Source organism: Ceratosolen solmsi, unplaced genomic scaffold (genome assembly GCF_000503995.2).
Source record: "Ceratosolen solmsi marchali unplaced genomic scaffold, CerSol_1.0 scaffold25, whole genome shotgun sequence".
Classification (NCBI taxonomy): Eukaryota; Metazoa; Arthropoda; class Insecta; order Hymenoptera; family Agaonidae; genus Ceratosolen; species Ceratosolen solmsi.
The window spans coordinates 1,550,736-1,565,862 of NW_011948444.1; the positions used below are offsets into that span (position 1 = coordinate 1,550,736).

General features: G+C 27.9%; 2 protein-coding genes across 2 annotated transcripts; one reads left to right on the forward strand and one right to left on the reverse strand.

Annotated features, from left to right (window-relative positions):
- Positions 1-1,779: 1,779 nt before the first annotated feature.
- On the forward strand, positions 1,780-9,464 carry LOC105366042 (lethal (2) k05911). The gene is given in 7 exon segments (XM_011504351.1): positions 1,780-2,298; positions 3,737-3,824; positions 3,826-4,042; positions 5,596-6,128; positions 6,502-6,776; positions 8,495-8,640; positions 9,245-9,464. Coding segments are annotated over 7 exon segments (1,530 nt in total). The 5' UTR covers positions 1,780-2,180; the 3' UTR covers positions 9,398-9,464.
- A 395-nt stretch (positions 9,465-9,859) lies between these two features.
- Positions 9,860-14,614, reverse strand: gwl (serine/threonine-protein kinase greatwall). The gene is made up of 5 exons (XM_011504352.1): positions 14,514-14,614; positions 14,209-14,453; positions 12,527-14,130; positions 11,922-12,232; positions 9,860-10,312 (listed from the first exon to the last, which is right to left on the reverse strand). Exons 2-5 carry the CDS (start codon positions 14,410-14,412, stop codon positions 10,266-10,268), a joined length of 2,166 nt encoding a protein of 721 aa, XP_011502654.1. The 5' UTR covers positions 14,413-14,453; positions 14,514-14,614; the 3' UTR covers positions 9,860-10,265.
- Between the last annotated feature and the right edge of the window lie 513 nt (positions 14,615-15,127).

Below are 15,127 nucleotides of genomic sequence, written 5' to 3' on the forward strand. Positions count from 1 at the left end.
TTTGCATAAATGGAGATCTTATTTCTATAAGAAAATTAGGTTAATTGAAATCTATATCAAACCATATTATAAAATTTACTACTCTAAATGACATAAAGATAAATGTAGAGATGTATTCAGGTTATATGTAAGAATAGCAATATAAAGGACATTTTTAAACCTTTATTAGAATGACAAGGAAATTAATTATTTGCATAGGTATGAAATCAGCATAAAAGCAACAGTAATTCTTACCATTATATTATAATTTAAGATATTAGTACAATTTCAATATATATTTATTATACTCTTTTTTTTATTTTAATTTCAAATAATTATATCGTGAACTTCGGTATTATGATGATAAGAGAAAAAAAAGTATTTTTAAAATATATGAAAAAATTATACGAATTATACCTCTCTAATAATAAAATATAAAATACTTCTTAAAATGCATATATCTATTTAATCTTTAATAAAATAAGTTTAATGTTTAATTAAGTAAGTAACTAATTTATTATATAATAAATTAATTTATGTATAAAATATTTTTTATATCTATAAATTATTTATATATAAAAATTAAAAAAAAACTAATTTACTATATAATAAATACTAACTTAATTAATTAAGTACTAAAACAATATAATATGTCATAAATGAAAAATTTTTTTTTAATTTTCACATGTAAACAGTAATAATATATTTAGCAAGTATTAGATTTTTTATTTTTATTTAAATACATCATAATAAACTAAATTTCTACATATGTTACTTATTTAGTTAATTATAATTTTTGTCTAACAATATAAACCAACATTTATCATATAATACATTAGAATTTAACAGAATAATTAAAAAGTAGTATAAATTAATTTATTCATTTATGAATGCATAATTTCTAATTTAAATTTTCTTACATAATTTGTTACTTGAATTACGATTTTATTTAATTTTCAAACTTCTAATATATTAATAAACTAGATAGAAATATGTATTAAATACTCACCTTACTTACGCACATTTAACAAATATTTAACAGTATTTAAAAATGTTAATAATAAAAATATAAAATCGACGAACTATAGTTCAATTCAAGATTCCAAGATTGTAAATCATAGTACATAGTTCGATTAATTTATAAATTATTTACAATTTTTTACAAGGTCATGTATTGTAAGGGCATGTATGTTTGGATGAAATTAGATTTATATTGAGTTTTGATTGTCATTAAAGAAGCCTCGTTTTATGTGCCAAATAAATATTAGATTGAATTTATAGAAAAGTCTACCTGATGTAATTGATTGAAAATTAATGGGATAAATAATTTTTAATTGTTTTGTTAAGTTTCACTCGCAACTTATTATATAATTTTTACCACACGGACATACTACATAGATTTACTCGGTTTAGGCTTAATCCAATGATGATGAAAGAGGGTTTTCTTTAAAGATTTTCAAAATAGCCTTCTAACAGTTTCGAAGTATGTTTATCAGATTAAAAGTACTATCATTTAGAATTCGTTAGTAAAATACGTCACCTTGTAAAACAATAAAAACGTAAAGTCTACGAGAATAAAATTTATTTTTTTTTAATATTATAGTAATGATCAATGGCGAGCAAACATGTAAAAAAGATGTGAAAAATACGAATGAACAAGAGTAGAAAGAGATAAAGAAAAAATCCAAAAAGGAAGAGGAGGATAAGAAAGAGCAGGAGAAGTAGAAGAATGAGTGAGAAAGAGATAAGATGGGGGAAGGGTGAGCCCGTTATAAAGCTGGTGACTCGCGTTTTGGCGACTTAACGCGCGCGCGCACGCGGCAGTAACGACGAACGACGATAACGACGACGACAACAAAGAGACTCTCGCTCTCAGGGTCCCGTTCGAGAGGATAACTTTTTGTTAAAATGTAATTGAAACCATTTACGTGTTGATTTATTAGTGAAAATACAATCTTATTGCATTCTCGTTTTTTAACCAACAAACTAATACATATTTCATTTTTAAGTAGTTTAAGTATACAAGTGCTTCTCTCTTTTTAGACAATTTGGACCATTTGGAAATTTCATACAAAACTGTGAGTTTATGTTTGTGAAGAGTATATTAGGATTAAACTTTTAACGAATCACGATTTTGTAAATGAAGCTCAATTTCATTTCATTAAAATTGAACGGTGAAACTCGATAATAGTTTATACATCATGAGGAAAATAACGACTCTACGGATTGTGTGTTTTCTACTACTTGTGATCGACTATAACAGCGCCGAAATTGAATCTGAGACTGAAGGGTCAAACAATGACTCCGTTATTGTTGAAGGTGAATTTGTTATGTAGATTTTCACTTTATTTCTGAGCCCTTATTAATGAATTCCGTGTAAGAGTAATTTAACGCTTAATTGCCTAACAAATGAAGAATGAAATAATAAACAAGATCGAGTTCATTGGTAGATATTAATAGTACCTAAAAGAATAGAAAGAAATCATTATATTTAACAAAATTTAGTTTTTATTATGTAACATACAAAACACAATATTTTGAATAATAATGAATAACAATAAATATATAAATTACTGCCAGATAATATATAACTCATAAAGTTTATTGGTGCGTGATGACCAAAAACGTTATTATAGATTATCATATTTGTAGAAACACGCATATAAATCTAGCGCGTACTATATACTGCATATGTTGTTCTCCCTAGCAATTCGCCCTCAAAACCACAACAAAATTAATTAATTCTAGTCACAAAGAGCGACCACGGCAATATTAGCAATAGAATGAAGTTTAGAACTATCAATGAGAATAATGATATCGTAAGATCGTCCCGAGTTGTCGGAGAATTCCATTAGGGAACCGGCATGTCTACAGGTATGCAATACGCACAAGCCGGTCAGCGAACTCTTATACATGAGCGCCGCAGCTATGGTATAACGTTAATCGTGCACGATTATTTTCTCTTTGAACAGTACCACCTGGTATGATGCAGCGCCAAATTCTTCTCTTCGCCCATTGCAAATAAATATATCGACAGTTCTTTTCATTTTCTTATACTTATTCCTTTTTTTCTATTTTTTTCTATTTTTTTTCTTTTTTTTTTTCTTTTTTTTGTAACAAAAACTTGTTATTTATTTTTCTTCCTCGTTTCAGTTTGAAACATTTTATAGCGCTATCTTATATAATATGCATACTATACTCTATCTCGTATATCAAAAATTTGATATTTTTATGTGATTTTTTTAGATTAATCGTTGTGTTAATTATAATATTAAATATATAATATATATCTACTAAAAGAAATAAACAGTGCCTTGAAAATACAAGTTTTACTGATTTTAGAATCACGGAAAAATAAATGAATAGCAAATTGTATTGTAATTATAAATATAAAATTATTTGTATTTCTTATCCTAAGAGCTACTTCGGCTATTCTCCTTGTTGAGATCCTTGTTGAGATTCTTATTGAGATAAAAATAAAAATCAAATTCTTCAAATAAAGAAAGCCTTTGATTATATAAAAAGATAAAGTATTTTATAATTAGTCAATGATCAATAGAAAACTAAGTTTCAAGTTTCAACGGAAATATCGATAATCCTTATCGCATCACTTATCGAGCCAGCCGAATCATATACTCGACGTTCAATCAGTAGACATTGAATTAGTCGATTATGATGAAGAGGATGTTAGGAGAAAAAGTAATTACTACGATAGAAGCCAGTATTAAGTAACAATGAAATCTTACAATAATTGCAGCCTTAGCGAATGGCCCGGCGAATCCACTATCGAAGTCGCGGCGTACTTACCGTCAACTTTTTGGTCAACGCGGCCACTGTCTTACGTCGTGTAGGGAAATGCACAACCTTCAAAGAATGCTATCCGTACTTCAAAATTCCGGACCTTGGTGCCCTAGATGGTTGGGTCCTTGGCATTTACGATACTTGCAGCTACACCAAAGACGATGGCAGACTAAGTTTTGGTATTTGTTGTGCCGATCCGCCCATATTGCCACCAATCAGTGAACCAGGTCGACCTATCGTCGAGGCGCCCGACGAACAAAGCGTATGTGCCGAAAGCACCATTGACCTCCATATTTCAACGATGCACCAATCTGAATATTAATTTATTTGTCCAAGATCTTTCGCTAATTTATTTGTATACCGCCTTCATTGTTACTTACTATTTAATTTAAATCAATACATTTTAATAATCTAGTGCAAATATTCATTTTCATTCTCTCTCTCTCTCTCTCTCTCTCTCTCTCTCTCTCTCTCTCTCTCTCTTTACCTACCTACATCGATTTACATATACCTATGTAAGATTAATTATCAATTTCTAAATAGTATACCGATTTAAGTTAGTTATATATCGGTGAATTATAATAGTCTAAACAGTAATAACGATTTAAGCTTTGTTCTGAAAAGTGATTTCGAATTGTTCGATTTAATAGAGCTGTTAAAATTAATTTTACCATTTTTTAATACATCCTTAAAAAATATGTAGACATCATCAAATATCTCATTATTTGTAGTGTATATTATAAATCTTTTGTACCGTACCATTTATAATGGTATTATTTAACAATAAAGCAATTTAAAAATATTTTATATAAGGGTATTCAATTTACAAATATATTATTTATATAATCGTAACTGAAATTTCAATATTACTTTATTTACAATTCACACATGCAATTTTTAATTTTCGAAACTTTTATTAAGTAATAAAATTTAATTTTGCAATAAAGAATACCGTTAACCGTTAAATTACATAAAAAAATTTAAAAAAAGTAAATTATTTATAAATTGTATCTATCAATAAATAAAAATGACCAATCTAATATATCAAACCTTCATTAACATTCATAATTAATGCTCAAATATAACTTATTCGTTGTTTATTTAAAATATGATATCACTTTCTTCTCGTAATAAATAAGATTATTAATTGGATAACAAATTAATTTCACAAAATTTTCCATTACGGTGAGCTAATGAGTTTTACGAATTCAATGCCACTTGTTTTAACAACTTTTTGTAATGAAAACAAATTTAAAAAAAAAATAAAAAATTAAAATAAACTAATGAATGTACGAATTTTTAATTTTTTATTTCTTAAATTATCTAACTGTAATATAATGTAACTGTAATCTAAAGAATATTAAATTCGCGGTATAATTTTTAGTTGTTGGAAAAATAAAATATCCCTGTATTGAATTTCTATATGTTTATAATCCTTTATACATTTACCCGATAAGATAAACAAAATATAATTTTCCTACTTTAATTATTACTAACATCAGTTCTCAGAATGTTAAGAAGTAATTAATTAATTCTAATTTTTTTATGATTATCAAACTAATAATATCGAATATCTACTAGTTTACTGAATATACATATCGACACGTTTCATAACATTACATATTTTGTATATTTAATTAAGATTTATCCGAACAACATACTCATGAATTATCGATGCTTGTCAGTCAAATAATTTGAAAGCTTATGTGCTTTAATTACTAACACAAAGATTTGTGTTTTAATTATTATGCTTATGTATTATATGGAAAAAACACCGATAGTGAAGAATTTTCTTAATACATTTTCAAAACACAGGATAAGGAAAGCGGTACTCGGATTCCTGGTGAAAGTGCGTGGCCGCCACCCTTACCTACTCATCCTCCGTACCATACGATTCCTCCTTTGCCGACTCATCCACCAGGACACGGATATCCGGTCGCAACACCAATTACCAAACCACCGAAAACTTCGGAATCGCCTGGAGCTTCAACTAGCCAGCGACCTGCGACCACCTGGCCGACGAAGAAGCCCAGTAGATTCCCTTCGATTGGAGCTCCGACAAGACCTCCTGTAGATTTCATATCTATAACATCCACACAGTCTACGCATGCCTTCTCGACAACGAATGGTACACCGCCCAGTCAACATCCAACTTCATCCTCACCCACGAACTCCGGTTGCGGTGCCAAAAATGGTGACCAGGACGCCGAGAGGATCGTCGGTGGTCTTACGACACAACTTGGCGAATGGCCTTGGATCGCTGGCCTCTTCAATGCCGGCCGCCATATCTGTGGTGGCTCGCTTATCGACAATAAACACATCCTCACCGCAGCCCATTGCGTCGCTCAGTAAGTTGAAGAAACTTAATTCAGTATCGCAAAATCGTCATAAAGTAAAAATGAACAAGTAAGCTTATCAATCCAAAATCCAATGCTAATATACTCAAGTTCAACTGACACTCTTTTCAACAGTTTCTCTCTTCTCAAGAGCTTTGTCAATATATTTTTCATTTAAGAATTTTCCACCGTGTTTTATCTATAATAATTTTCTGTATGGAATACCACTAGATTAACTCAAGTCTCTTCGTAAAAAACGTATTATAAATTGGCATGGTACAGAAATTAGAAATATATTACTCAAAACAATATTACAAACGTATCTAAATGACATTTTATGAACATTATTAGAGCTGAAACTTAAAAGAAACGCTACTCTATTTAGAATGAATTCCTGGGATGTGGCACGCTTAACAGTCCGACTCGGTGATTACGATATTAAAACACCTCTCGAAGTTCGCCACATTGAAAAACGCGTTAAACGCGTGGTGCGGCATCGGGGCTTCGATATGCGCACCCTTTACAACGATGTTGCAATTCTTACCCTAAACGAACCAATTGAATTCAGTGAAACAGTGCGTCCGGTCTGCCTTCCTTCCGGTGCCAATCTTTATGTTGGCAAAAAAGCAACCGTCATTGGATGGGGTTCGCTTAGAGAGGGTAAGTAGTATATTTTCTCATTATTTTTTATTTTAAAATATATTTTGAAATACTCTCTCTGTCTGTCTATCTCTCTCTCTCTCTCTCTCTCTCTATATATATATATATATATATATATATATATATATATATATATATATATATATAAAGAGTTATGTATAATATAATTCAAAATTTAATTTGACCAATTTTAGAAAATAAAATGCTAAAACAGCATACGTAATCTGTTGATTTTATTTACAAATATTACTTTATTTCAATATATATATATATATATATATATATATATAATATTAATGTTAAATATAATGTTAACAATACAGTTTATCATACAGTTTTTCTTTAAATGTCCATAGAAATTTACAGATTATCATCGTAAAATATACTTTACGATTTTCTTTGATGACTAAACCTTATCACATAATTATTAATGATTAAAAATTATAAATTTTATATACTAATATTATTGTACTAGTACTAATATAATGATATATTACTTAGATTCTACTAATAGATTTGTTATTTGATACTCGGTAAAGCTTTTTTTTTGTTGATAATCTATCATTCTTAACTACCGTTATAATTGTTATTTACAGACAGTTCTATACATATAAACAGTTCTTAGTATATTTACTATTTCATGCAAGAACATAAAATTTTAATAAGCAAAATTGAAATTAATATAACGTAGTTTGTCAAATTTTCTGATTGCATTCTTTCTTGCTCAGCCACTATTGCTATTTCAGAAATTTTATCTATGACTTTATCTTTCCAATTATCGTGAAGAACTTGGCAGTATCTCAAAATTTAGAAGAAATAAAATAATGCAAGTGCATTTATCAATACAAAAATAAAATTACACCCACAGAAAGAGATTAAATAATTAATTGATAAATTAATATAAAATTTCACATTAATTACAGTATTTTAATTTAATCTAAATTTATAATAAGCATATTATTTATTACTTACTCACAAACGTTAAATGACTACTTTCTTATATTGATATACAATAAAACTAAATTCAATACAATGAATCTGTGAAAAGGAATAATTACGTCTCAAATAGAAAAAGTCTAAGGATATAATTTAAAGAGAAATACATAGTTTTAATTTATAATACTGAACTATTAAATTATTTATATTTTAAAAGCTAATTTTACTTTCATAATCATTGATAGAATAACTACAATATTAAACTTCTAAAAGAGCTATTACTTTTTTTTTTTATTTAATTTTCATAATTCGAATGGATTCATGTTAGAAATCTTAATACATAATATTCTTGTAACTTCATTGCCTTAAAGTTTATTATGAGTGAAGAAAATGTAGAGCTTTAATACTATATACAATAACATGTTTTTTCACTTAATTTTTACTATTTTTATTACATGATATTGTAAAAATAATTGTTTGTTCTTCAAAACAATTTTATAAAGCTTGGCGATCCTATAATTATTTTTATATATAAAATTATTATATGTTAATTATATAAAATTCCTATAAAATTATGCTTCAAATGATTTTTTACACTATTATAAAATATAAATATATAATAATACTAATATTGATCTAACATACTACTTAAGAATATTGTTTTTGTTCTAATATAAAAATAGTTTTATATTTGATTATATTGAATTCCTTTGTTAGTCAATAACATATTATTTATTTATAAGTATGACGATAAAAACATTTCCCATAGTAAAATATTATAGGTGGTCCAGCGCCAGGTAAACTGCAACAAGTGAATATTCCAATTTGGTCAAATGCTGTTTGTAAACAGAAGTATGGCGGTGCTGCGCCTGGTGGAATTGTTGAAAGTTTTCTCTGTGCAGGAGAAGCTAGTAGAGACTCTTGTTCCGTACGTAATTATACAACATATAAAGTCTTTTATCAAAAAAATTGCCAACTCAATATTTATTTATTAAATTCTCTATGTTCCAGCGACTAACATTTCGTTCGTTAAAAATAATTTTTGCTAAAATATTAAAAGATTTTAATTACATTTTAATTTCTTTTTAATCTTAGAACAACATCTTAGTTTTATGTTCAACTACTTTTTATTGAAATTCAAAAAAGAGCAATTAAGTATATGAACAATAGATATATAAATTTGTGTGTGAATGATCACACCTGTATTATGGTACTAAGGTTAATAAGGGAAGTTAGCTCAGGTATCAATATGCTATTATTAAACTTAAAAATAAATGATAAATAATTTTTATTTTTCGAAAACATCTGAAATAGATTAAACATTATTTAGAAATAGCTAAATTATTCTACTTTTTTTCTTTTTTTTTTTTTTTTTTTAATAAAAACCATTGAGAAACTCGTAATTATATTTTAAAAATTTTAATTAAAATTTATTTAATGTTTCTTTAAATAGCACATATTTGATTGGACATTATAAATATTATTAATAATGTCCAATTCTCAATTTCTAATTCCTTATTAAAAATTTTTAGGGTGACAGCGGAGGTCCCTTAATGGTGAATGATGGCCGATGGACCCAAGTGGGCATTGTAAGTTGGGGGATAGGCTGCGGTAAGGGTCAATATCCCGGTGTTTACACTCGTGTCACTCACTTTTTACCCTGGATATACAAAAATCTTAAATAATGAGATCTAAAAAAAAATTATGTGCAACAATTTCCCATTCCATTAATAATCACTCTTCCCACCTCACTTTCACACCTCTTCCCCCGGATATATTATCTTTACTCGATACAATCGCAAGCACAGATGTCTTCTTTTCCTTAAACGAACTATATATACAAATATAACGAAACAAAAATAATCTATAAATAAATTAATCATAAATGCAATATTACTAGTTTGTATACCACGTAATTTAAAAGAAAAAACTTTAGTTATTTACGAGTTATATACTGTATTGTTATTCTATGCAATACGCGTGGCATAAATTTAATCAAATTTATCTTTTTTATTTTTGAAGGCATCAAACTGATTTATGTAATATTTATATAATAATCAAAAATATTATAATACTTAATATTACATTGAATAATTTTATTCGTTTTAATTAATTAGTAAAATTTTTTAGAAGTAATGAGACTTTTATTATCTTTGATAAGAATCTTATTACACCTGTAATTATTTTCGAAACGAATTGAAAATTTGAAAGGACTCTTTTCGTACACATAGTTTTGCACATGTCTTATTTTTATTAAAGTACCTCTCGGTACAATTAGACACGTGCGAAATTGAAATTTAGCATAAAGGCTTAACGTATACACTAATATCATTCTTAAATCACATAACAATGATTGTTCTTCATTTTAGTTATTATTGTTAATGTTCTTATCATAATTCTATAGTTGATAAGTCTTGGAACAGCCTTTCGTATTAACTTTATACATACGCTCGTATATAATAATAAAACTAGCGTTAGAAAAATTAAAATCATAATGTACAACGTTGTGTCTAAAATTCCTTTGAGTAAATTCAATGTTCAACAAATTATAGGTCATGTATCACAGCTGCTAACGTTCAGATGTTGTAAGATATTACGAGCTAAAAGAAAAAAAAATATCGTTAAATAAATGGTTAACTCATTTATTTTAATATTTTATGCACTTTTTTATTAATAAAGTATTTATATTATATTTTATAGTTGATAAATATTTCAATTCTCAATAAACGATAAAACAATGATTTTGAAAGTATAATCGCACATTTGCTTACAAACAAATATTAATTATGTATATGAATTATGTATATCGAATTTATTTGGTAAAAGGTACATATAACAATAAATGGTTTGGAATAATTTATTTTATGTAACTCAAGCACATTTTAAGAAAATTTAATAGTAGATTAGAATATCATTTCTTATTAATAAATTGATAAATATTGAGTATATCGAATATTGTGTATTTTTAAAAACTTGATTAAAATTTATTGGAATAGCATACATTAATTCTATTATGTTGTATAAATTTTTATGTATATAAGACAAAAATTTAAACATACACACACAGATGCAAACAGCCAACACACGCGTGTTAATTATATTCGTATACATGCGTTTGTTTTAGAATTGATACACACACACACACACACACACACACACACACACACATATATGAATAAAAAAATTTGGTGGTATACAATTTTACATAATTTTATAATTTAAAAAAATTATCATTTTTAAATACGTTTCTATATTAAAAAGGAGTTGTAATTTTTGTTAAGTTATGAATATTTTGACTTATTATTTCTAAAAACAAATATCGATATTTGATTTTAAACGTAAATGTTGCTTAGTATAATTTAAAAATTTGTTAATAATTAAAATATGCATTATTTTATTAGTATAAAAATATTTTAAACTGACTCCGATAATTTTCAACAGAAATTGTAAAAAGGATTTTTTTTAATTTATTATTTTTTCATATAAATTCTCAATTCTTCATACAATACTTCGAACAATTATCAATACTTTGCATTACCATTTAACTTTTAAAAAATTCAAAGCCTTATCGTCATAAATAATACTCGTATAGCAAAATTTTCTTTTTTAAATTTGAAACAAATTATTTGTATTTCACGTATGATAGTTAATTCATTTTTATAAATAACTATCGTATTCAATCGAAAACATGTCATTATAATATATATATATATATATCAAAAATTAAATATTATAAATTATCATTATAATATATACGCATATCTAAAATAAAATATTTTCAATGTAAATAAATATAGAACAACGTTATATAAACAAATTTGTAATATAAGCTTTTAAGTGATACAAGAGTAAATTTTAAATGTTTACCATGTCTATATGAATGCTTTTTAAATAAAACTTGTTAGATTGTCAAAATTATCCGCTATTTTTCTTTTATCTCGAATATAAAATTTTTTAGTATAAACATCAATTAAAATTTATTGTCTATAACATTATTGACCAAATAAATAAGAGTTTTATATTTTGTGAAATAAATGTATAAATTCAATGTGAAAAATATTGTAAGATAACAAATTTTATGTCACTTGTAAATAAAATCTATGTAAAAAATTCATGCAAATGTTTAATTTAATTAGTGCTCTTTTACAATTAAATTAAATAAAATTCGATAATTGTATTGATTTTAATGGTTTTAAAGATTTAACGTACCTTGAAAGTAGCATGTATCGTAATTATCGTCGGGTTGAGGAACAAAGGGTGGCATAGCCTTGTGCGGCTCATTCCATGGGAACTGCTGGAAGAGTTTCATAGTACGCACTTCCTTGGCTGTCGGGCGCGCAATTTGATCAAGCGTAAGCAAAGCATCAATAGCTTCAATTGCATTCACTGATAAACTCTCCTCACCCTCGGGCCAAGGTACATCTCGAGCAAGGATATTTGTAAATACAGCTTGAGGCGTTTCGTCGTTGAAGGGCGGTACACCCGTGCAGAACTCAAATAGACAAACACCCAATGCCCACAACCATGACCTATGAATAAATCATAAATTAATATTAAATTTGAATTAATTTCTAAAAAGTAAGAATATACGTGCATACCTTCCTTAAAAAGGAATCTAAATAAAAATCTTAAAAAGGAAAATAAAAATCTTATGAAACAAAATTATTTCATTTAATTGGCTAAACAATTAATAACCATCAATTTCCTATTTTATTCAAAAGTATATAATAGCTTTGAGCATTTTATGAAAATCTGTGTGTACATGTAACACTTCGTATTAACACTGTATATTATTCATTTTATTACTATTATCTCATATGATAACTTGTAACTGACCTTGTCGTAGAAGTAATTCTGGAGCTAAATAATCTGGTGTACCAAGAATTCTATCATCTGAACGATTAATACCAGCTTGTGTTCCTCTTCTCACTGATTTTGGCGTTCTGTAGGTTGTAAAATTATTGCCTGAAGAGGCTGGTGTCTTTATAGGAGATATATCCTGTGGTGACCTGTGCTGAACGTGATGTTCAATATTTAAATCTTCGTTTGTAGTATCAGATGTTGTACTAGTGGGTGGCAAATCAAATCTTGTCGTTTTAATAAGTAAAGATTTTTCCTCTTCCTTTTTGAATACAGCTTCGTCATTGCAAAGTCGTTGCTTTGTCGAAGAAACTGGTGTGCTAAATGCTACTCTCGCTGATTCACTGTCTCCCTCCATTTTTGCTGTACCATCTGCTTCCTGGCTTTTATGAATAATCGTCATTGCGGCTGTTGGTGGACTTCTGCAAGTATATGTCTGTCCACAATTCTTTCTCTTCGGGGTTAAATCGCCATCCAAACCGATTAAGCAAATTTCTCGTGTCAAACCTGTGCTTTGCATCAACTGATTTATCCTCTTTCTTTTTGTGCCTCTTACCAAGATATTCTTGCATGTGCTTAGTGGACTAGTATGGTGAGGTAATGGTTGCTGCAGCTGTTGCGATTGTTCAGCCTCAAGAGTCGATTCATCCTCTTCTTCAATTCTGTTGTTGCAATTCTCTGTTGTAGTTAATACCTCTGAGGATGCAGCTGAGGATGATGCCTCACATGTATGATAACTACTAGCTGTTGAACTCTCATTGGAAAATGCTGAGACTCGTATGTCTTCAGCAGATTGAAAAGGTGTCACGCCAGATACATGAGAATAATCACCAGATGGAACACCTGAAGAAATAATTGAATTAGAAGAATTATGATGATTGGCTCTCATTTGAAGCTCAGGCAATAAATCCATTGCAGGATTACTTCTTTCACTAGAGTTTAGAAGATTTGAATTTCCACTTATTGTTGATTTAGCTCCAGAGTCAAATGTTAGATGTGATGTTAGAGAGAGAAGTTGGCCTGGAGTTCGTGCACATAAACTAGGCGTACAGTTAACTAAATCAGAAATCTCAAGATCACGATGTAGAGTTGATATTTTACTCAAACCAAAATCTGTTAATTTAACATGCCCTTCTTTTGAAAGAAGCATATTATCTGGCTTAAGATCTCGATGTACAATTCCATGAGAATGTAGATATTCTAATGCCAAGGAAATTTCAGCTGTGTAAAAGGCAGCCATTGGCTCTTCCATGTAACCATATACTCCCAGTAAACTTTTTAGATCACCTCCAACCATATACTCCATCACTAAATAAATAGTAGTCATAGATTGAAGAGAATAGAAAAGCTGAACACAATAAGGACTCCGAACAAGTGCAAGTGCATTTCTTTCTATTACTACCTGAGATGCCATATTTTTATTAATCATTTCATTTTTTTTCATTACTTTAATAGCATATATATGATCAGGATTAGTTTTCTTATAACCTAGGAACACTTTACCGAATGCTCCTCTACTTATAGGCTTCACTATTTTAAAATCTTGTATTTCTGGTACCTGTAAATAATGCATTAATATAAGATTTGTAAAATTATTCTATAAAATTTGAAATAAAATGTTAAAATAATACTTTGCCTTAGCTGTACGATTAACTATTTTAGAAATAGTATTAAATATGGAGTTATCAATATGTTTAAATTCTGAAGTAGACTGCTGTGGAGTGGTGACTCCATTGCATATATTCTGCTCAGAATCGCTTCCTGATGCATCGTTGACATTAATTGTAGAATCTGAGGAATCCTTATTACTACTTGTTTCAATGATAATAGAACCCAGCATCTTTAGCAGTGATTTCCATTAGTAGATGAAAAATAAATAAACTTTCAATAAAACATTTGCAATGATTTTATAATACATTTATAAACCTTATGATTCCTTACTTTATGATTCATCAAAAAGATTATTCGCATTTCACAAAATACTTCGACTAAGACATGACTAGTTCAATGTTTTGAAATGTTTAAAAACTTTTTCGACGGTTAAGAACTATTGTTTCTTTTTAAATTAAGTCAAATAGCGCTGCAAACAGTTTTGAGCGCGTGCGCTCTTTTAATCTCTAGCAGAGTCGGTTTCATTGGTTAATTGTAAAATGGGCATGTTCGTTTTATTTGTTTTTCTACCTTTGTATATTTTTTTTCAAACAACTTCAGAGCGTTGGAATTTTGACAAGTAGGTAAATTTATTTCATAAATATCATTTATTTTAGTTAAACCTATGTGATACATTTAAAAGTTAAAAGTTTTTAATTTACATAAATTTGTATAAAAATAATGTTATTTATAATGAGATGAAGACATTTTGTAATTCATAAATTCGGATAAATTATTATCTAAGAAACAGCTGCTTTACGTGCAAGTATATGTACACACTTCTTATATGCAAACTCAAAGTATAACCGTCAAAAACTTGAATTTAAAGTCAATATTGCCGAACAATTAATTATTTAAAAACTTTACTAGAGCTTTCTTACCTTAATCATCTTTCGGACATTGTA

Coding starts and splice junctions, on each gene's coding strand:
- gwl (XM_011504352.1), bottom strand. CDS start 14,412: ATGCTGGGTTCTATTATCATTGAAACAAGTAGTAATAAGGATTCCTCA. Junction 14,131..14,208: donor TAGTTAATCGTACAGCTAAG/GCAAAGTATTAT, acceptor CATTATTTACAG/GTACCAGAAATACAAGATTT. Junction 12,233..12,526: donor CAGTTACAAGTTATCATATG/AGATAATAGTAA, acceptor TAGGTCATGGTT/GTGGGCATTGGGTGTTTGTC.